General features: G+C 34.8%; 1 protein-coding gene across 50 annotated transcripts in view; it reads right to left on the minus strand.

The window, feature by feature from the left end:
* Nucleotides 1–22,593, minus strand: part of BAZ2B (bromodomain adjacent to zinc finger domain 2B) — a 315,913-nt gene that overhangs the window by 128,314 nt on the left and 165,006 nt on the right. For 37 of the 50 annotated variants that reach the window (XM_077957048.1, XM_077957043.1, XM_077957041.1 and 34 more), the window contains 5 exons: nucleotides 16,201–16,389; nucleotides 10,807–10,974; nucleotides 9,381–9,574; nucleotides 1,879–2,082; nucleotides 1,169–1,564 (listed from right to left, as the gene is read on the minus strand). In XM_077957048.1, coding sequence (XP_077813174.1) covers nucleotides 1,169–1,564; nucleotides 1,879–2,082; nucleotides 9,381–9,574; nucleotides 10,807–10,974; nucleotides 16,201–16,389 — 1,151 coding nt within the window. The remainder of the gene's footprint in view (nucleotides 1–1,168; nucleotides 1,565–1,878; nucleotides 2,083–9,380; nucleotides 9,575–10,806; nucleotides 10,975–16,200; nucleotides 16,390–22,593) is intronic. The other 13 variants (XM_077957047.1, XM_077957045.1, XM_077957032.1 and 10 more) reach the window with 1 other exon arrangement.

Below are 22,593 nucleotides of genomic sequence, written 5' to 3' on the forward strand. Positions count from 1 at the left end.
TGGCAAACAGTAAATGCTCTACAAGTGTTATCTAATTAAGTTGCCTAATGATAATGTTTGTAATATTGTGTTCAAACATAATGGTTTGCTACTCTAGGCTGATTCTAGAATAAAAAGCAATACTCATTTAATTATTAGAATTTTGCTGGACATATGAAGGTAGTCTATGTAGTAAAATCAACAGCAAGAAAAACAAAGATGAGAAAATTCTCTGAAGAGTGTTTCCAATATTTGTGCAAGTAGAAGTTATATTTCTACTTCTAGAAATGGCAAAGGAATTTTTTTTTTTGGTAGAGACAGGGTCTCACTATGTGGCGGAGGTTGGTCTCAAACAGTCCTTCTGCCTTGGCTCCCAAAGTGCTGGGATTATAGGTGTGAACCACCATGTCTGGCCAGAAAAGTGATTCTTTATGAAGGGTTTTTACACTTAAAATGTATACATTCTAGAACTATAGAGGTAAATTACTTGAGTCCATTTCTTTGAAAAAATATATTTGGCTGGATGTGGTGTCTCACGCCGGTAATCCCAGCATTTTGGGAGGCCGAGGCAGGCAGATCACTTGAGGTCAGGAATTCGAGATCAGCCTGGCCAACATGGTGAAACCCCATCTTTACTAAATACACAAAAATTAGCCTGGTGTCGTGACGCACGCCAGTAGTCCCAGCTATTAGGAAGGCTGAGGCAGCAGGATCACTTGGATCCAGGAGGTGGAGGTTGCAGTGAGCTGAGATTGAGCCACCGCCCTCCAGCCTGGGCAACAGATTGAGACCCTGTCTCAAAAAAAAAAAAAAAAAAAAAAAAAATTGGTATTAGGAAAAAAAGGACATTAATTTTAAACCCAAGTAATTGTGAAGCTTGTCTTATTCAAACATACTTATCCCCTTATTTCTAAATCCTTAGATCTTGGGTGTGGGGGCTTATCTTAGGGATGGGTTGCAGGGGAGCTGGAGTAACATGATTGCATTGCCAAAAATACATTAAACAGATACATATATGAATATAAAATGAGAGACATTTAGTTTTCTGATGTACATATTCTATTCCTGGAGACTAAGAAGGTATAAAAATGAGGGTAGAATTTAACTTAAACTTGTGTATTATAAGACAATATAGAAGCTCTATCTGTTTCTAGTAGTAAAATTCTTGTATAAATAATTTGTAACTCACCCGTTTGGATCTCAATTCACTGGTCAATGAACTAGATTCTTCAGAGGTATTTTTATTCCCTGCTTTAAGAACATCAGGAGAAGGAACTATGAGTTTCATGTAAGTTTCCTTTTTGGCTTGATTTACCAAAGATAAAGGTTTCACATTGGACACCAATCCCGTAGACTGTATCACACTGGTGTGTTTGTTCACAGATTCCTCCTTTGCCTGAGAGCTTTGGAAAATAAATGGAAGCTGCTGTGACAAAACCTGAGGCTGCTTCTGCTGGGATTGGAATGATGAGTGAGTCTGGGATTCAGACACAAGAGGTAATGGCTGGTGTATTCTTTTTTCCTGGGCTTTTTCAGTTGCTTTCTGTCCATCTGCTTTTGGGTCTGAAATACCATGTAATAGCACCTAGAAATAAAAATGAAAAGGTAAGTTCCTAACATCTATTAAGATAAAGACTATCAAGCAGTAAAACCTGGAGATAAAAACGGATACTTTAAAAGTGTTCCTAATGCCTTATGATAATATCTAAAAAATCTAAAAATTCATAAAAGAAATACCATATGTCCCTTTAAAAATATTTCTTCATCTTCTTTCTTGGGCAAAAGTATGAACTCAAAGTAATGATTAACTTTAAAACTACAGACTTTGAGAGTCAAGATAAACCAGTTAATTTCTAAATATGAATAATGTTTGGATACTGTCCATGAAAAAAATTATACCTGGTTGTTACTTTTATGTTGTGCTTCACTCTCTGAATCAGAATCATCATCTTCACTTTCTTCAATACTTTGATCTTCTTCCTCTTCATCTTCTTCTAGATCATCTGAATCACTACTACTAATGCCTTCACTTGAGGTGTCTGATGATGTGCCTGAATCACTATCACTGTTGCTGGAACTTTCCATTGCTTTCTTCCTTGGTTTCTGGATAATGACAAGGTAGTTGGCAAGACTTTATTTTTCGAAAACATTCAAGTTTCAATAAAAGGTATGCTCTTTTTAATTTTCAAATGCTATTTTCAATCTCAAAATGTTATTGTAGGAAAAAGTCACATATTGTAAGGATAATTATTTAACAAACTGATCAACTTAACTTACATGACAGAACTCCTCAATAAAAAGTGCAAGTTCTGTCATGTAGAATATTGAAAATATCAATATAGCATATGTGTAGATGTATTCACATGGCTGCTAATCTTCAAAATGTGCGACAGACTAAAAAGATCAGTTCACAAAATGATTCCAACTATGATACATACATCAAAAGTTACACATTTAATCTTCTTTCTTTTTGCAGACAGTGAGTCAGTAGCCAAACATTTACCTATAACATGCCACACACACCTTTCTGGGTGTGTCCAAGACTGAGTCCTTGCCTTCAAGAAACTTACTAGTGCTGGTGATAGGGGAGTATAGACAGATGCTTAACATAAAAACAAATCATTCCATATAATAATAAGTGCTGTAGAGAAGATAAAGTAGGGTAGCAACAGTCTTATGCAGCTGCTTTAGTTAGGGTCAAGGAATTTAACTCTTTATGTTTCATTTCAGAAAAGATTAAAAAAGGTAGAAGACAAGGTAGATAAATATAAAGAGAGATATTTATTTCTGGAACAGTTAAGACTCTGCAAGAAAAATAAAATCTAAAGCTGGTAGAAAGTGGCATTAGGTTACATAAAAGTGAAGTTTTGTGTTCAAGAACACACAATAGTAGTAGATAAAAACAGCAAAAATCATGAGATGAATTATAACAAATTAACAAACCAATCAAGTAACTTAGAACTCCTCAATAAAAAGTACAAGCTCTGTCACGTAGAACATTGAAAATATTTATAATTATTTAACAAAGGGAAAGTTAAAATTTCACCAATAGAAAGACTGAAAAGGAGAAACAGTGAAATGATGGAGCAAGAAGATTAAGTACGATCTAGGAACATTTAATAGCATTTGCTGATAAAGAACAAAATATAGAAAGAATAACAATAAATTACAAAAGTTATGATATTAACAGAAATACATCCTTTCATGACTACTCAGGATTGGGGAATGAAATACAGTAATATATCTCCACAACAGAAAGCCACATTGAAGCCACGGTTACAGATTGCAAATCTATAGTCTTTTTATTGTGTCTTCTGAACACTGATTCAGGTAACATTCATATAGTGAGGAGAGTCACTCCCGCCATTATATTCTGTTTGCAATGACTCTGTTTTTTTATTTTTTTGAGACAGAGTCTCGCTCTGTCGCCCAGGCTGGAATGCAGTGGCAAGACCTCAGCTCACTGCAACCTCTGCCTCCCAGGTTCAAGCAATTTTCTGCCTCAGTCTCCCGAGTAGCTGGGAGTACAGGCACCCGCCGCCACGCCCGGCTAATTTTTGTATTTTTAGTAGAGACAGGGTTTCCCCATCTTGGCCAGGCTGGTCTTGAACTCCTAACCTTATGATTCACCCGCCTCAGCTTCCCAAAATGCTGGGATTACAGGCAGGAGCCACCACAGCCAGCCTTGCAATGACTCTGTTTTAACTGCTCCAAACCAGCTAACAGAAGGCCTTCTTCAAAGATACACACTTCAATAAGCAGACTAATAGTTCCCATCATTTCTTGAGTTTTCTTCCCTCAAAGCAGGGCAGGCAGGAATGAGAAACTGAATTGGAATTGTATGGGAACCACCACAAGATGAGAAAGATCACAAGATAGAGATTAAAGGAAAATAATAATATATTAATATTAAGACTACCATTTGTTTGTCAAAGAAACAGCTACTTCTTTGCAACCAAAATCTGTTGTTGTTTTCTAAACATGTATAGTAAGACTGAAAAGCATAAGGTACCTAAACGGAAATAAACATTTTTGTTTTAGTAAGGGATAAGAAAGAAAAGAAATAAGAGAGTGACGTGACAGTGATTTAGCAGAGAAAAATTAACTCCTATTTAAATGCCCAAGGAATAAGTGTGTAGCTTTTTATTTAAAGGTGGCATGAGAAATGGGGACTATACTCCCCAGGAGTAGTCATCCAGAGGTGCTGGTTCTGAAGCTTTAGGGTGCATAACATTCCTGAGTCCCACTTCTAAACTGGGCACTTACTGTGATTCTGATGCAGGGAGTGTGTGCCGAGCATACTTTCGCCATGTGTAAAGAGTTCTAGTTTGATAAGGTAACACATTTAGCACTCATTAAAACAAGGAGAAATGAGAAGTGTGAGTATTAGAGAAATAGGGAAAAGATGGGTTTGTATCACAGTTTATTAATTTTCCCCCATCCAATCTGGGAAAACTTTTCAGAATCCTCTCCTTGAACTTTCATTTCACTGTATACTTATTTCTTTTAATAACAAAACAAATACATATTCAAGGCTATGATGTACCAGGCATAGTTGCTCAAGTCTCTGTTGATACAAGGGTGTGAGAAACAGACACCAGCTCTGCTTAGTGAGAACTAGAAGAAGAGAATCAACAAACAATTTAAATAATTGTTTTGAGTGATAAATACCATGAGTAAAACAGAATAACTGGATAGACAATGTGTGCTGGGGAGTGGAGTGGGGCTTTGCTTTACACGTAGTCATCTCCCAAGGGAAAGCAAGAGCCAATCACCCAAGGACATAAGAGAAGAGCCTTTCAAGATGGGAAGTAGCAAAGGAAAAAGCCACCAGCTAGAAGTTGGTTGGGTGTGTTCAAAAATGAAAAGGTCAGCAGACCAGTTAGAGCATAATGAATCAGGAGAGACAGTGGACGGAAATAAGCATGTATGAACTGGTAGAGGTCAGATCACACAGCTCTTATAAGCCATGGCAAGGACTTTATTCCCAGTGGGATAGAACACTAGTGGAGGGAGTGATGACATTTGATGCATATTTCTCCCCTGTTTTTTGCTGTTAAAAATACACATAACATAAAATTTACTATTTTAACCGTTTTAAAGTGTATGGTTCAGTGATATTAAATACATTCATAATGTTGTGCAAACATCAGTGCCATCCATCCTGTAAAACTGAAATTCTATACCTATTAACTCTTTTCATCTTGTAAAACTGAAATTCTATATCTATTAAACACTAACTTTGCACACCTCCTTCCATGCTAGCCACTGGCAACAATCGTTCTACTTTGGTCTATAATTCTGATGAGTCTAAGTACCTCAAATAAGTGGAATCATACAGTAAAGTATTTGTCTTTTTGTGTCTGGCTTACTTCACTTTGTATAATAATGTCCTCAAGGTTCATCCATGTTGTAGCAAATATCAGAATTTCCTTCCTTTTTAAAGCTGAATAATATTAACATGTATGTATGTATGTATGTATGTATGTATGTATGTGTACACATGCATCTCCCCCCATATTTTGCTTATCCAGTTATCTGTTGATAGACACTTCAGTTGTGTCTACATTTCAGCTATTCTGGACAATGCTGCTATGCGTATGGGTGTACAGAGACCTCTTTGAGACCCTGCTTTCAATTGTGGGGGGTACATACCCAGAAGCAGAATTGCAGAATCACATGGTAATTTAATTTTTAGTTTTTTGAGGAATTGTCATACTGTTTTCCACAGTGGCAGTACCACTTACTATTCTCTAACATGTAATATTTTCAAACCATAAAAAACCAGATATGTTTGTAAAGGTTATTTTGGTTGCTGTGGTAAGAATAATTTGTACGACGGTTGGAATAAAACTCCTTCAACCTTGAATTGTTTTATTTTTTTCTTAACAGTCTGTATATTTTAGTCTTAATTTAATTATTTAAAATATCAATATTTATTCTAAATGCATATGTAGACTATATGAGGGGATTGGACTTAATCAGTGACTTTCAATGAGAACGGCTAAGTGCCCCACCACCCATGGGAGGTATCAAAATTAGCTGAAGAACATTTTTTTCAAACTACACACGAAAAGAATGAATGAAGCAACTTTTTAAAAAAGTTTTGAAAACTGAAAAAATATTGGGTGAAAAAGTATAGGATTTTCTTCTTTAGTTCCAATGCCCTTTATCTCCATTTTACTTGAACAACCCACTCCCACAAACACATGCTGAACCACGTATCATCTGAAAGTGCTGTTCTTTTGAAATCTTAAGTTCTAGCATGCCTCACTTGAATAGACAATCTCTCTATAATGTTATTTCCACTTAGTTGCCTTAGACACTAATATGGTACCTCAGAATCTATCTCTAAAACTGGGCAGAAAGAGGTGCCTCTGTGAGTTTCCAGTATGTTCTCCTAGTAATAGCTTTTAGTATGACAGCACTGACTCTGTTTAGGAATGTCAATGCAGGTTCCTCATTAGAACTAAGTATAGGAACTGTGTCATATTCATGCCTCCAAGGTCTTGTACAATGCCTTACACATTGTAGAGGCACCAGAGATTTTAGTTGATTTTAGCACTACTTCTTAAGAGGTAGGATAGCATAAGGGTTAAAAGCATGGGCATTTAACTTTTAGAAGCACATATAAAAATGCATCCAATGATATGATGTCTGGGATTTGGTTCAAAATAGCATGGGAATCAGAAATGGATGGTTTCAGTCAGTGTCTGGCATCAGAGAAACTGGCAGCAGCTCAGAGACAGGCCCTTAGTCCTTACACTAATGAGACTGCCATTGAAACAAATCCTATGGGAGAAGAGCCAAGAGCAGGTAAAGAGCAACAGGTGGAGAGTATGACACTGATACCTGTGTCCCTGGGAGGAAACAAGAATATTTTATCATGTTTGCTTGAGTGCTCAGTGGTGTGGGTTGAAAGGGAAATAAAATGGTTGTCTTGGGGTCTGTGTACAGCACTTTTGCATTTTTGTGATGGGTACTGTCAAGCTTCTTAGCATTACCAGATGGCCTTCCCCCAAGTCTTCATATAAGCATGCTATACTCTGGAAAATGTTTTCTATTGAGAAGGAAATTTAAAGATTTAGAGGAAATATATCTATGAAATATGCTCAGCAAAAGAAAATAAATGTATTTGTTCAGTTTTGTTTCATTTGTTCTCGAAAATATATGGAGCTTGGTGCTGCCTTGAAAAACGATAAAGAAAAGTTTGATAAAGTAGTTCTTAGGATTACAAATTGGAGTATAAGAGGCATGTAGCTCAGATTTAAAGTTCAGATCAACGTCATCTGCAGTCAGTGGCTACCCATATCTTGCTATTCTTGTTATGATGTATCAGAAGCTTCCTGTCACAATATTACAGCTGAGATGGTGAAGAACATCATGTGTGTAGGATCACAAACTTTCAACTGTCTTCCACTGGAAAACCAGGCCCTGAAAGCAGTTTTTATAAAACATAGAAGAGAAGACACAACTCTTGTCTTTGTTTCCCAAATGTTTGCAGTTGATGACAAGGCTTTAACTCGGACCTCTCATTCAAGAAGAAATCAGAAATTGGAGCAGACCAAATCCACTGATAAGAGTGATCTAACACATAATATGCTAGATCATATAGTTAGAGGCTTCTCAGCTTACTTGGTTAGATAAATGAAACCTGGACTCAGTGATGACGTACATTTTATAAAGTTGAGATGTCATAGCTTCTGGCATAATGTAGAAGAGGGAATCCAAAAGTGTAGAGTGCTCAGAATGTAGAAATGAATTTACCACCTGCAAACTGCATACCCACCGTACTACTGGAACCAGTTAAAGAGCCAACAAGATCTACTCAGGAGGAAGAAACCACATTAACAATCTGAACAGGAAAAATTTAACATAAAGAATTATGGATTAATAACAGAAGATTAACTACTAGGAGGGATAAAGTGACCTGTAAATAATACAGGCAAAGGAGATGTAGGAATATGTACTTTTCATAGGGCTAAGATGGAATAATGAAATAAAGATAAACTTGGAAAAGGGACTTTTTCCTCCAACCCCTTCATTCACCCAAGGCTGAGTTTCACTTTGTAGGAGAGGATGTGGCTATTGCCCATTGGATGGCAGAGAAACTCAATGAGGTATCACAGTCAAGGCTGACACACATAAAACACTGCTTGCTAAGATACCAGAAAAACATGGCTGGGAACTTGTCAGCTACAGTGGCAGTAAAATTAGCTTGAAAGCCACCTACTTTCCGAAACTTGATAGTAAACTGCCTCATGAGATGCCAGTGAAACTCACTAGATGGTGTATACTACTGGGTCTCCCGACCACCACTGGATCTTCTGGCCACCACCAGCAGAGAAGCTGTCAGCCAGCAAGGAAATCACCCATTGGCAGCCACAGCATAATTAAAAGAAGAAAACACTAGAACCAGAAAAAGAAGTCCCAGCCACATGTGGTTGCTAATGCCTGCGATTCCAGCACTTTGGAAGGCTGAGGCGGTGGATCCCTTGAGCTCAGGTGTTCAAGACCAGCCTTGGCAACATAGTGAGACCCCATCTCTGCAAAAAATATAAAAATTATCTGTGTGTGGTAGCATGCACCTGTAGTCCCAGCTACTAGGGAAGCTCAGGTGGGAAGATAACTTAAGCCTGGGAGGTGGAAGTTGCAGTGAACTGAGATTCTGCCACTGCACTCCAGCCAATGCAACAGAGTCAGACCCTGTCAAAGGAGAAGAAGAAAGAAGAAAAGAAGAAGAAAAAAGAAGAAAGAAGAAGAAAAAGAAGTACCATCTTCTTCTAGTGTTCTTCCAGGACCGTCTACTAACAAGGACTAAGATTGCAACAAGTGGCAAACCGGAAGAGAGTGATTTAGAGCTGAGAGGCAATAAATTGATAACTTGCAAAGTTGGGGATATATATGAAATAAAACTGGCCATGATGTGATAACTGTTGAAGCTGAATAATAGGTACAAATGATTATTCTGTCTACTTTGTATATTTGAAAGTTTCCATAATAAAAGGTTTTCTTATTCACTCTTTTCTAATGCACTGGAGTTAACCCACTTGCTCTTAAATCCTGGCTCAGTCACTTAGTGGCTAATTATTTTGGTGCTTTGCTTCTCCATTTGTAATAACAGTAGCTACTTCATTTCAGATATAGGGAGGAGTTAATATATATTATATGAAAAGCAATTAGAGAAGAGCTGATATGCAGTAAATTCTCAATACATTTTATCTATTGTTACTATTTGTATTATTTATACTTGTACTGACACCATAAATACACATATCTATAAAAATAAAAGTTGGTAATTCATAAGAAATTAAACCATAGATTTTGTTGATATGACCTTCAGAATGCTAACCTTATATATATACATCTGTTATATATTAGTCCTTCCAAGAATAACTTACCTTATCCTTGATTTTGTCAACTCTAGCATCCAAAGGCTGGTTTTTGCTTTGTTCCTGATTACATTTTCGATTTCCTCCACCTGAGCTTGTACTTTTAGTTTGTCCCATGGAACTTGAAGCAGTAGTGGATAGTACAGATGTGTTGATACCAATTACAGATGATGTATTATTTCCATTTATTGACCCATTTACTCCTTGAAAATAAAAATAAACATGCTTATACAATGGAATATTATTGCATCATTTAAAAATGAAGTACAGATATATGTACAATTGGATGAACTTGAAAACATGGTAAGTGAAAGAAGACAGAAAAGGTCATCTTGTATGATTCCATCTATATGAAATATTCGGAATAGGTAAACCTATAGGGACAAAGTGAAAACTGATGGTTTCCAGGGGCTGAGGGAGAGGGGAATGGGGAGCAACTGCTTAATGGGTATAAAGTTTCCTTTTGCAGTGATAAAAATGTTTCAGAAGAAGATAGAGGTGGTGTTGTACAACATTGCAAAAGCATTAAATATCACTAAATTATTCGCTTTAAGATGGTTAATATTATGTTAACTGAATTTCACCTCAATTAAACAAAATGTTTAGAAAGATAATGAAATGCAAATGTTCTCCTTTTAGAACAAACTTTGTAAAACACTTAAGTGAAAAGATAATAAACCATCTAAAATGTTGTTATAATTTTCAAATTATATTCTAACAAGTTATTAATTGCAGAAATATTAGTGATCATTTAAAAAACAGTACTAGGTTATTAGTTTTAATGAATACTTAATTACAGAAGAAGTAACACACTATATTGGGTTACATATAGGGAGGTAATGAAATACAGAGGAAAAAGCAGTGGAATTGGGCTAAAATCCTGACTAGGCCACATTCATATGTAAGCAGTATTTTCTTGAACAACTTATTTGACTTTGGCTGTAAAAATAAAATACTTCTAATCTCAAATAATTATTGTAAGAATTAAGCAAGAAAATGTGAAAAGGTCTAGTATAACATTATAAAACTGTTATTAAGGCCGGGTGTAGTGGCCTACGCCTATAATCCCAGCGCTTTGGGAGGCTGAGGTGTGAGTATTGCTTGAGGCCAGAAGTTTGAGACCTCTGGAAACATACAGAGACCCTGTTGCTACAAAAATTAAAAATAAAATTTAAAAATGTAGCTGGGCATAGTGGTACATGTCCGTAGTCCTTGGGAGGCTGGGGCAGGAGGACTGCTTGAGCCCAGGAGGATGAGGCTACAGTAAGCTATGATCACATAACTGCACTCCAGCCTGGGCAAAAGAGTGAGACCTTGTCTCTATTAAAACAAACAAACAAAAACCAAAAACGAAAAAAAGGTATTAAACCTGAACATTATGAAAATATATGAGAATGGAAGATTTATAGCTCTTCACTTATGTTAATGCGGATACCTTTCTCGGGACCATTTCGATTACTTTTTCCTGAAGTCCTTGAATGGAATGAAGAAGAATCATGATTCTGGGCTGGGGGAGCAAATAGTGGTGGAATTCCCAGTAATGGTGGAAAGAAGGTTGCTCCTGTACGTGTATGAGCATCGGTTGTTCGCCACCATTCTGCACCTCAAAACCAAACAAACCAACCAAACAAAAATATATAAATTAACTTTCCAGTTAATATCACAATGGCTTTCTATGTTTTATTTCAAAAATAATTCAAGTTTCATCTTGGAACAAAACTGCTGAATTGCTCATACTTCTGATTGTTTTCCTAATTTTAAACAGTAGAACTTGTACACTTAACACTCTTCTCATTAGGCCAGTATCTAAGGATCTTCACTTGGCAGCTTTGTGGAGTTCAAGCTTGTAAAGGACAAAGGTAGTCCACAGTTTAAAAAATGAAAGTGAAAACTAGGAATATGAAAGAATTATTTCACTCTTCGATGACTTATCCCATTCTCATCTGTTTTAAACCCTTAGAATTTAAGTTTACATCTACAACCTATGTTAAGACTTTCCTCAGATTACATACAATATAAATCTGGCTCTGATAAATCAGATAGTCTAAATAATAATATAAGACTACTGTAATCCACTATACCTTAAGTACATTTATGGAAGAAAACTTCTATACTTAAAGATAACCCCATAAATACAGCAAAATCAGTAGGCCTTTTTATGTTCTAAAAAATAAGTTCTCAAAGGAGATTTCAAAAACAAGTAATTTCACATTAAAATATAAAAGATTTATAAAGCCTCCCCCCTTAAAGTTAATGATGAAAGCCTGAATTTTGTTTTTACTTCCACTCATAAATTACAGATAACAACGACTATTTTATTGATATAAAATGACCAGTGGTAGAAAATCATTCAATAAATGGTAAATACTTAAAGAGTATCTCTTTAAAGTTTTAGAAAAGGAAATAAGCCAAATTTTACACATTTTTCAAGGAAGGATGAAGTAATCTTGTATTGCCCCATCTAAAATCTCAAAAACAATCTTCTCCAACTGGCTAGTCTGCTAGATTACCAAATCAGTTATTATCTTTCAGACCAGACTTCCAAAAGATATGGGGTATTTTTCATTGACTATGACAACCATAAGAACATTAGAGGAAAAAACCCCACAATAATACAGTACTGAAGAAACTCAAAATTGTCAGGCTATTGTATTATATAATCGTTAAAACTTTTCTAGGAATATCCTTCATTAAAAATAGAATGTAAAGTGGTATGCACCTTCATTATCTAATGGCAAAATCTGTAGTTTAAAAGAATTAAAGTGAAATTTTCATGGTAGTTGCCAGTTTCAAAGGTCTGAAAAACAGTGTAAGTAGAAAACTGCAAAAGCTATTCTTCTGCACTGCAGGAAGGTGTTACTAGTAAAATGATACCAATGTATATTCAGCCATGCCTGAACAGTGGGAACTGAACCAAGAATAACTATACAAAAGCATTGATCATTTATCCACTGTTTAGATGAAAGATGTACATTTAGATAGGAAGACAAAGTATGTGTTTTGGGCTTGTATCAGCACAGTCAGAATCTTGTTATTTATAGGTTTGAAAGCTAGGTTCTACCTAGCTGATAAAAAGTTACTGTACTGAGGACCAGGCACAGTGGTTCACACTCGTAATCCCAGAGCTTTGGGAGGCTGAGGTGAGAGGTTCACTTGAGGCCAGGAATTTGAGACCAGCCTTGGGCAACAGAGAGAGACCATGTTGCTATAAAAAATTTTAAAAAGCAGGGAGGGACTGAGGTTTCCCAAAGATATTTATATAACTTAACACAGAGTCTGTAATGAAAGTGGAATTCAAAGACTTTGTAAACAACCAAAAAATTGGTAAGGTAATGAAAGTCTAGAAAGATTCAAATATTTTAGACATAATCAAACTCAGAAAAAAACATTTTAAAAAGTACTCGAGAATGTCTATGGTAAATAAGCACATAGCTGGGTGTTGTGGTGCACTTCTGTAATCCTTGCCACTGGGGAGGCTGAGGCACAAGAATCACCTGAGCCTGGGAAGTGGAGGTTGCAGTGAGCTGAGATCGCACCACTGCACTCCACAGCCTGGGTGACAGAGTGAAACTCTCTCTCAAAGAAAAAAAAAAGTAAATAAGTACACAGTAGAGATTAGAGAAAACAATGGGAAAATGTGTGTTATAAATAACCTGACACCACAGAAGAAAATACAAAATAAGAAAATAAGATTAGTTAAATAAAAAGATGCGAATGGTAGAGCTTCTGAATATAAACTTTACAAATGTCTGATGTTATTTCATAGGAAATAATTTTTGTTAAGTGACAAGCTTGTCTTCCAAATTTAGGAAAATAAACAAAATTTAGTCACAAATCAGCTTGTTGATAAAATGAAAAATACAAAATAAGGATAACATAAATCAGCATATGGTAAATTTCTAAGTATATTCAAAAGAAAGAAGAGCATAGTAGCAACATTTAACTTTTTTTTTTTTTTTTTTTTTTTGAGACAGATTCATGCTCTGTTGCCCAGGTTGGAGTACAGTGGCCTGACATGGGCTCACTGCAACCTCCATCTCCTGGATTCAAGTGATTCTCTTGCCTCAGCCTCCAGGGTAGCTGGGATTACAGGCATGCACCACCATACCTGGCTAATTTTTGTAGTTTTGGTAGAGATGAGGTTTAGCTATGTTGGTGAGGCATCAAGTGATCCGCCTGCCTCGGCCTCCCAAAGTGCTGGGATTACAGGCATGAGGCACCCATGGCCAGCCAATATTTGACATATTTAACTCAAAGAGTCTATTAATAATATTTCAGAGGACATAATAGATCTCAATTTGAACCTAGAAGATTTAGTAGAATTTAAAAATCATTCATACTTGATACAGCCAAAAATACTTTGCAAAAATTCATGGTAATTTAATATTAAAATTAATTACCAAAAAAATTACAAATATTTTAAAAATTACCATGAAATACTATTTCAATATAAAATGGAAATAATTTTATTATGCTAATATCCATTAAATAATTTTACATTTATTGATTTAATTTGAAATGCATATTTTAGAAACTACATAAAATGTAAAAATAAATTATTCCTCATTAAAAATTCCTAGTGATATCTTCCTGTTTTGTTCTTATTTATTTACTGGGTGATTTAAAAGTCTGGCAATTTGGTCACCCTTCTGAATAAAGCCAATTATAGAAAATTTATATTTAAGTTACTGTACGAAACTGCAAATTAAACAAAATGAATCTTTGAAAACTAGGCATAATCTATGCCCATCTGGCAAAAAGTATGCTCATCTAGGCATACTTTTATCACTAAAGATTCTGTCTTGCAATTGTCTGTTTATCTATCTCCTAAAAACTGTAAGCAACATAAAATATAATATACTATGTTTATTCTTCTGTTTTTGGCCTTGTGTGCAGAGCATAGTAGATGCCCAAAGAATTTTGTGCATTTAATGAAAAAGTGAATAATTTATTTTGGCTGAGGAAGCTATCAAATTTTTTTCTATACAGAAGTATCAACATTATTGAAATCCAGATGAGTAATTTTTTAAATGTGTTAACCATCATTCTAGTACAAAAGATATTTGATTTTAATAATATAGTATTTACATTGTGGTTTAGAAATGTTCAAAAGCAACAGTGTAATAAGCCATGATAAAGCAATAAAAATATTTAAGATATCACTATCTATATTGCTATTTATTTTGATATTTATTCAGTAAATTCAGATACTTATATTTCAGTAAATATCTATGGAATGCTTATCTTGCTAAGCAACCATGCTAGAAACTGACTAAATTCCTATTAATATTTTTGAAGGAAATGTTAAAACTTGGTTTAAGACTTCTTTAACTGCCTACTCACAATACTCCTCCTCAGCATCCCTGCTTCCCAGACAACTGAATTAAAGAAGTAATATGACTCAAGAAATAGTACTTGAAATATACATTTAACCATCTATCCTTTCTACATATTGTTTTAAAAACACTTCTTTCCTTTTAAGAAAGCATTTGATAAATTATTAACCATTAAAGTAGGCAAAATAAAATAATGATAGTTACCAATTATGGACTAATTATGTGTACCAGATACTGTACTCGGCACTAAATATGACTTAACTCCTTTAATCCTCACAAGAACCCTGTAAGTCAGGTACTATTATTATGATCCTCATTTTTCAGATGAGAAAACTGATGCTAAGAGGTCAGATAATTTGTTCAAAGTCACACAGCTATGAAATAACAAAGCCAGATTTAAATTCAGGCCTATTTGTCTCTAGAATTATGCTATAATGTTTTAAGTTATTTTACATACACTAATACATGCAGACCTTACTAAAATTTATTAAAGTCAAATTAATCTATAGAAAACACATTCAAATTTAAGCTTTCAAGATAATATAACAAATTAAAGCATGTCTGTCTAAAGTTTTAATTAACTGATGTCTTACTGAACTACTAAATCCTCATAATCTATAGAATTTTGGATAATACTGGTCCTCTTGCCATGTAAGTGGTACAACTCTCTAGTTGTTTTGATCAAATACAGAAAAACAGGCTGGGCACAGTGGCTCACACCTGTAATTCCAGCACTCTGAGAGGCTGAGGCGGGCGGATCACTTGAGATCAGGAGTTCAAGACCAGCCTGGCCAACATGGCAAAACCCCGTCTCTACTAAAAATACAAAAATTAGCCAGACATGGGGGTGCGTGGCTGTAATCCCAGCTACTCGGGACGCTGAGACAGGAGAATTGCTTGAACCTAGGAGGAAGAGGTTGCAGTGAGCTGAGATTGCACCACTGCACTCTAGCCTGGGCAACAGAGCAAGATTCCATTTCAGAAAAAAACAAAACAAAACAAACAAAAACCAGAAAAATAAAGAAAGGTAAGAGTCTAGCTCATTTTCCTTATGGTGAAGAAAAGTGAGAACTTGAAATAGGGGTGTAAAAATACTCATAAAAACAACTTCAGTTTCACACTAAATAATTTTTTTAAAAATCAAATAAGGCTGAGGAAAATTTATTTAACTCTACATTTATAATACGTATACTTTTCTGTATATTGTACTTCAACAAAAAACATGAGAAAAACTTGCCTGAATTACTCTGTCCTGTGACAGACACTTATTTCTCTAGTTAAATACCTGGATATCTAATTAACTGCTCTGCCACTTAACACACGTAGGGTGTTTAATTTTTTGCACATGATAAATAGGATTGAGCCAATTCTTATACCAAAGTTTTAAATATACCAGGCATTAGACTATTCCTTTTATTCAATAGACAAATTACTGCTTGAACATTCTCAAGCTTTCCTCCTTTCCTTGAACACTGTTTGTAACAGATGTTTACCTGGAAAAGATGCTAGTTGGGGATGTGCGGCTAAGGCTGTGGGTGTACCAAGTGTCCCCAAACCACCAAATTCTGAATGCCCTGAGCTGGCTGAATGTAGACCAAAGACTGGGTGGCTGACCATTGGGAAGGCACTCGACACTGTGGACAGGTTAAACGGTTGATCCCCAGCTGTTCTGAATAAATGTCCTGGGAGGGAAAAAAACACACTTAAAGTTGTACTATAAAAAACAGATGAGATTTATCTGATTTCAGTGTTTGTAGTTAAAATTGATAATAATTTACCTATTACATTTTTGTTTTACCTTTTTCCTGCTGCTTTTTCTACTCTTCAAACCCTATGAAATGTTTCTAGAAACATGAAGGCATGCTAAAAATCATTAAAATGAATGGTATAACTTTACTTACTTTGAATTTGAGATTTGAGAACTGATGTTTTAAGTAAATAATTTTCACTAATTAAAACTGTCTGACCTGAGGAAGTGAGGCCAATTTTCTCTTAATATATATACATTAATATATTATCAATATATTTTACTCATAAGAAGGGAAATAAAAAACATCCTATTAATCTAAGGTTGAAAGCCACTGAAATAAGTACAGGATCTGTCACCATGTGAATACTCAAATTATTATACACTCTAAGCAAGGGGATCCCAGTTTCAATGAGCCAGAGTTGAAGCTCTGTTCTCTAATACAGTCATGAGTTGTTTAATGACGGGGATACATTCTAAGAAATGCATTGTTAGGTGATTCTGTCATCGTGCAAACATTGTACAGTGTAGTTACACAACCTAGGTGGTACAGTCTACTACACACCTAGGCTATAGGATACAGTCTATTGCTCCTAGGCTACAAACCTGTTCAGGATATTACTGAACTGAATACTTTAGGCAGCTATAACACAATGGTAAATATTTGTATATCTAGACATATCTCAACCTAAGAAAGGTACAGTAAAAATATGGCATTATAATCTTAGGGGGCTATTGTCAAATATGTGGTCAGGCATTGACTAAAATGTCATTATGCAGTGTATGACTGTACTTCTTAGGTGAGAAGAGTATCTTGATACCAAAAAGGGAATATATTCTAGTCTAACAAAACAATGCATAAGACAACATAAGTACTTAATAAATTTACAAAGATATTTCTAAATGAATTCACAAGTGGTTATCAATATAAAAATCATTTTTAACTTTCTCAGAGTAAGACAATGTTCAATTCAAATGAGTCTGACTTTTTAATTCTATTTTTAATCTAAAGAAAATCTAATAGTAAGTGTTACAACTCCAGGTTGGAATGTTGTATGATAAAAAACATGACTTATTTTTCATACTTTGTAGGAATTTGGCAGAAAAATTTTCTAATGCTTGGAAATCCTCCCTTTACTTCTAGGAAATAATTAAGGTACCCTGTCTTGTGATAATAGAATACTCTAGGTTATCTTAAGAATTTACTGTGTGAACAGTATTGTGCTCTGTGTAAAATTAGAATAAAGCTTCCTTATTATCTCTTGTTTATATTATATCAGTCCTGACTGTGCACTGCAATTTAATTAGTTTTAATATAGTATGTGTGAAATTTATAAATGTAAGTTAAAAATAGTATACTTATTGTTATTATTTAGTTATCAACCAAATCTCTTCCCTTGGCTTTCTTGCTTCCTGAAAACCAAGGGGTAGTCCTAAAAAAGGGTCAGCATGTACCCTCCAAAGTCTGATATAAAACCTATACTGTTTATTAAAATAATGCTATATTCTTTACTGAAACAGGAAGATCTGAATGACTTTTAAAAATAAGATTTAAATAAGTTGCATTAAGTATGTTTTGTATCAGGCTATTTAAGGAAAAAGTTCTGAATCAGGATAGTGCTCCCACTACAACAAAGCAGTAACTAGATTTCACAGGGAAAATCCTCATGTCTTTACAAGGAAGGCCCACAAGGAAACTGTGAGGTAAGAGGACAAGGAAAGGGCATAAACTTGGGTGCCTTTTCTAAATCAGCTAATCATTGTTTTTGTTGAATTGGTTCTTCTGTGTATCAGAGTGGAGTGCATTAGAACTGAAGATGAGTCAAAATAAAACAGAGTATGCTACTGCCAAAAAAGGCTACCCAAATGTCACTATCTTTAAGACCAGTGATAAGCTACCAGAAATATTGTGTTAAGTTTTGTTTTGTTTTTTTTCTGGTAAATTCTCAGAAACCCAGCTAGTTTCTCAAAAAAATGAGCTTGTAACTGTAAAAGCCAGTTTTTACTTTCATTTGTTATTACACACAAAATCTCTGGTTCTCACCAATCAATTCAACTTCCTGACTCAAATGTACTTAAATGTTTTATTTATAAACATACTATGATCAGTTCTTTTCTTTCTCCATCAATTAGTGTGGTAAGCAAGTTGAACTGAACTTTGCAGTTTTGGAGAATTTGGAGTCATCTGTAATTTATGTTTTACAAATAACAATTCCTAAATTATATCAATTATATGTATTTAGTCGTGATTTAATACAAAGAAATTTGAGGGAAGTAACCTCAAAACTACAAAAGCTATATTAAATATTATAAAAATCCAGAATAATTGAAATTGCCAAGGATTAGAAACTGATAGAAACACTTCTGTAATAACTAATTGTAATTACAATTAGTTGTAATAAATAATTGGTAATAATTGGTAGTAATAAATAATTGGTAGTAATAAATAATAAGTAATACATAATTGGTAGTAAGCAGCATTCTTAGACGCATAGTTACAGCATTAATTTCATTATTGGGAAGAAGCAAACAAGCTAAACTTTGTAGTCTCACAAGCAGAAAACATAAGCAATAAGTAAATGAAGTTACCACTCTTGCAGCAACAATTAAGAACCAATGATACATAATTTGCCAACAAAAAGTTCTTTTTTAACTCTAAAAGGAATGGCATCTGGAAGCAACTGAGTAGAAAGTTTCAGCAAAATGAGCTGTATACATCACAGATTCCAATGAAAAAAAAAAATAAATCTGTACACAAGAATGACATCCATGCCTGGCAAGAATGCAGAGATGGGCATTCAGATCAAGGCTACTTCAACTCTACTTCCTAATTCTTTCTTCTAAAATTCTTGGTTAAAATAGTTCAAAGCATGGAAAGCACCCTTAGTGACGACTGAATCCTACAGGTCCATTCTTTGCTGGTGAGAAAAAGACTCACCTCTGTATTTAGTGAAATATACTAAGATCACTTAACATGATTGTAGTAATACCATGCATTAAAAAAATACCCAAGTAAAAGACTTCCTCTGTTTCATGTGGGAGAAGTTATACTATAGAAGGGAAATAATTTAAGAATACATTTCACAATTTTACTATATTTTGCCTTTATAGCAAGAATTGAGAACTCAGTGATATTTTTAAAAAAGTAATCTTTCTCATTAAAAAGTTCTGTAATGCTATATATATAATTTTAATAGTTTTTCTTCCACCTTTTACAAAACACAGATAGTAATTCTGTGTAAAAATCTTACAGAATTATTCTGTTATTTAACAGTTTCTGTAATTCAAACACTTCATGAACATACCTATTAAACATCAGGTGCTCTGCTTAAGTAACTGGCCTACAAGGATGAGTAAGACAATCTCTGACCTCAAGGAACTCATGTTTTCAGCATAATTTAAACAGTGCAAGACCATTTTTATACCATAATGTATAAAACAAGTTTGTTAATATTTCAATATTACAAATTGGTACGGTCACATACAGGACTCAGTAATACAACCCAAACACCTAAAACAATGTCTAGTATATAACAGACATAAAATAAATTTTTTTAAATGAATTAATTCACTACTCATTTAAAGTAGAAGAGGCCTATCCATGGGACTCATTCCAAAGGCTTTCAATCATAACAAAAAGTTGTCTTGAGTCTTTATGCAAACTTGCAGTTATGGTTCCTAGATTCCTTTGCCTTATTTCCTTAACCCCTCGTCCTAATTTGTTAACATTACCACTGGCCCTTTATTCCTCCTTGATTCCATTTAGGTCACATGTTGGATTTCATCACACAAAATCCTACCACCTCCAGGATCTTAAACTCTTAAAGTTTCACCCTTGAACCACAATTTTCACATTTCCATTCCCTTATTTCTCAACATGACCTTTAGCCTCTCCCAGGGCCACTCCTTGACCTTATCTGTCTCTTTCCCTCTCAATACCATCAATATCTCTCCTGTGTTAACCTTAAAGGAAAAGTCTTATACCTGCTATGTCTACTTCCTCCTCACTTCTCAGAATGTTTCATCATTTGTGCCAAGCCCCAAGCCTCCCTGCCACTTGGTCTGTAAAATGGAAGTTTTCCTAATCACTAGATCCCTCTAATCTTTCATTCTCAACCTCTTATGTCTGGCATTCCTGATTGCGTCTTTCATATTATTATTTTTTTGACATGGAGTCTCACTCTGTCACCCAGGCTGGAGTGCAGTGGCACAATCTCAGCTCACTGCAACCTCTGCCTCCGGGTTCAAGTGATTCTCCTGCCTCAGTCTCCCAAGTAGCTGGCATTTCAGCTGTGTGCCACTAAGTCCAGCTAATTTTTTTTGTATTTGCAGTAGAGACAGGGTTTCACCACGTTGGCCAGGCTAGTCTCAAACTCCTGACCTCGTGATCCGCTCGTCTCGGTCTCCCAAAGTGCTGGGATTACAGGTGTGAGCCACTGCGCCTGGTCCTTTCTTTTCAAAACCCATTATCATCCTTAAGATCTAGGTCATAGAATCCTCTTGGTCCTCTTCTTAACTATACATCTTTCAATAATACTATCTCCTTGATTGGATTTTCTTTTGCTTTTTTCCCACTAAATGTAAAGTATTCCTAAAGATTTTGTCCAGCTGTCTCTTTCCTTCTCTTATGCTTTCCCCTTCAATATTTCACATGCTTATAATGTTTAAACTATCACCTCTATGCAAATGAGTTATAAGCCAGGATTTTAGATCTTTGAGGCAAAAACTGAATCTTATTTAGCTCAGGATTTCCAATAATCTGAAACACAGTAAGTACCTAATAAACTGTTTCTCATTGCTGTATTTTTGGTCACATTACTTCTTCCACTTGAGAACCTACAAAGCCTGTATAACATCCTCTTTGATTTCTGCCCTTTATAATTATATTCTTTACTATTTCAAAAACCTGTTGCTCAAGAAGTATTCTTGAGTCTCCAGACAGATATGTTTGGGGCCTCCTTTCCTTGTTCATGATAGATTATTGGCCATTTGTCCTTTATCATACCATTACTAGGGTATAAAAGTTATGAAGGAAAGAGCCATGTCTTAACTATTTTTACTCTTTACAAAACATTGCACAAAGCAAACTGCTATCAGTTGGCAGAGACAACACTTCATAGTACCTGTTTAGGCATCTCCACAACAATAGTTTTCAATTCTTTGTTTCACTTTTCTTTTAAAAGGCTAGAATAAGCAGGAATTATTCTTTAAATAATTAAAATATAACATGCCACTTTGCTCCAATTGCAAAAGTCACTCACAAGGTTAGTAAAAGCTCACTGGGTATTCAGAATGATGTCTCTTTTGTGGCTTTAATCTTTTTATACAGCAGGGATTGCTGTTTTGTTTACACCCTTGGTCCATTGCCAGAAAAATAACCTTAGTCTTCAACCATCTTAACATTTCAAACTACTGTTCACAAGGAAAATTTTGATCATAGACTGATGATGGCTCAGTCAATCCTATAATTACATTTAAAACAAAGCATATTCAGTATTAATAAAAAAGGAGAAAGATACTTTATTTCACAAAACAAAATACAACTCAAGTCAAATAGGCTCTATTAACCTTATGAGTACAAAACAAAATTATCTGGATATTACAATGTTCCACTTTTAGAAAAGCAAATGTTTCTCATATTAATGTACTTAATATCAACAGATGTATTGCTCACAAATAAAACCTGTCTTGATGAAAACTTCTGAGTTCTGCTCAGAGAAGACAATTGCAAGCTGATGAATTATATCATAAAACAATATTTTTAGAAGATCACAATTTTTTTGCAGATATTAACATTCAAACATAGTTTCAATATTATGAATATAAATATTATTTTAGTTTCTATTTTGAGAGGTAACTGTATACATTTTACATAATAAAACTTAATATACATCTGCAATGCCTATGTTCTCAGATTATAATGAGCCGAATACTTTTCAGCAAAGCTTTTCAAATTCTACTGGCCAAATCAAATCACTACATATAAAAGTGATTAAAATCAGTACACAAATGCTGGTGTGTGGCAGTAACAAGGCATGGTAACTACAAATGTCTTTATTGGTATTAATGAATAATTCATTAAGGTTTTCTACCTGAAATTGTACTGAACTAATGCTTTGAATCTAAACTACCAGTGAAC

The sequence above is a fragment of the Macaca mulatta genome, chromosome 12, assembly GCF_049350105.2.
Source record: "Macaca mulatta isolate MMU2019108-1 chromosome 12, T2T-MMU8v2.0, whole genome shotgun sequence".
NCBI classification, from domain to species: domain Eukaryota; kingdom Metazoa; phylum Chordata; class Mammalia; order Primates; family Cercopithecidae; genus Macaca; species Macaca mulatta.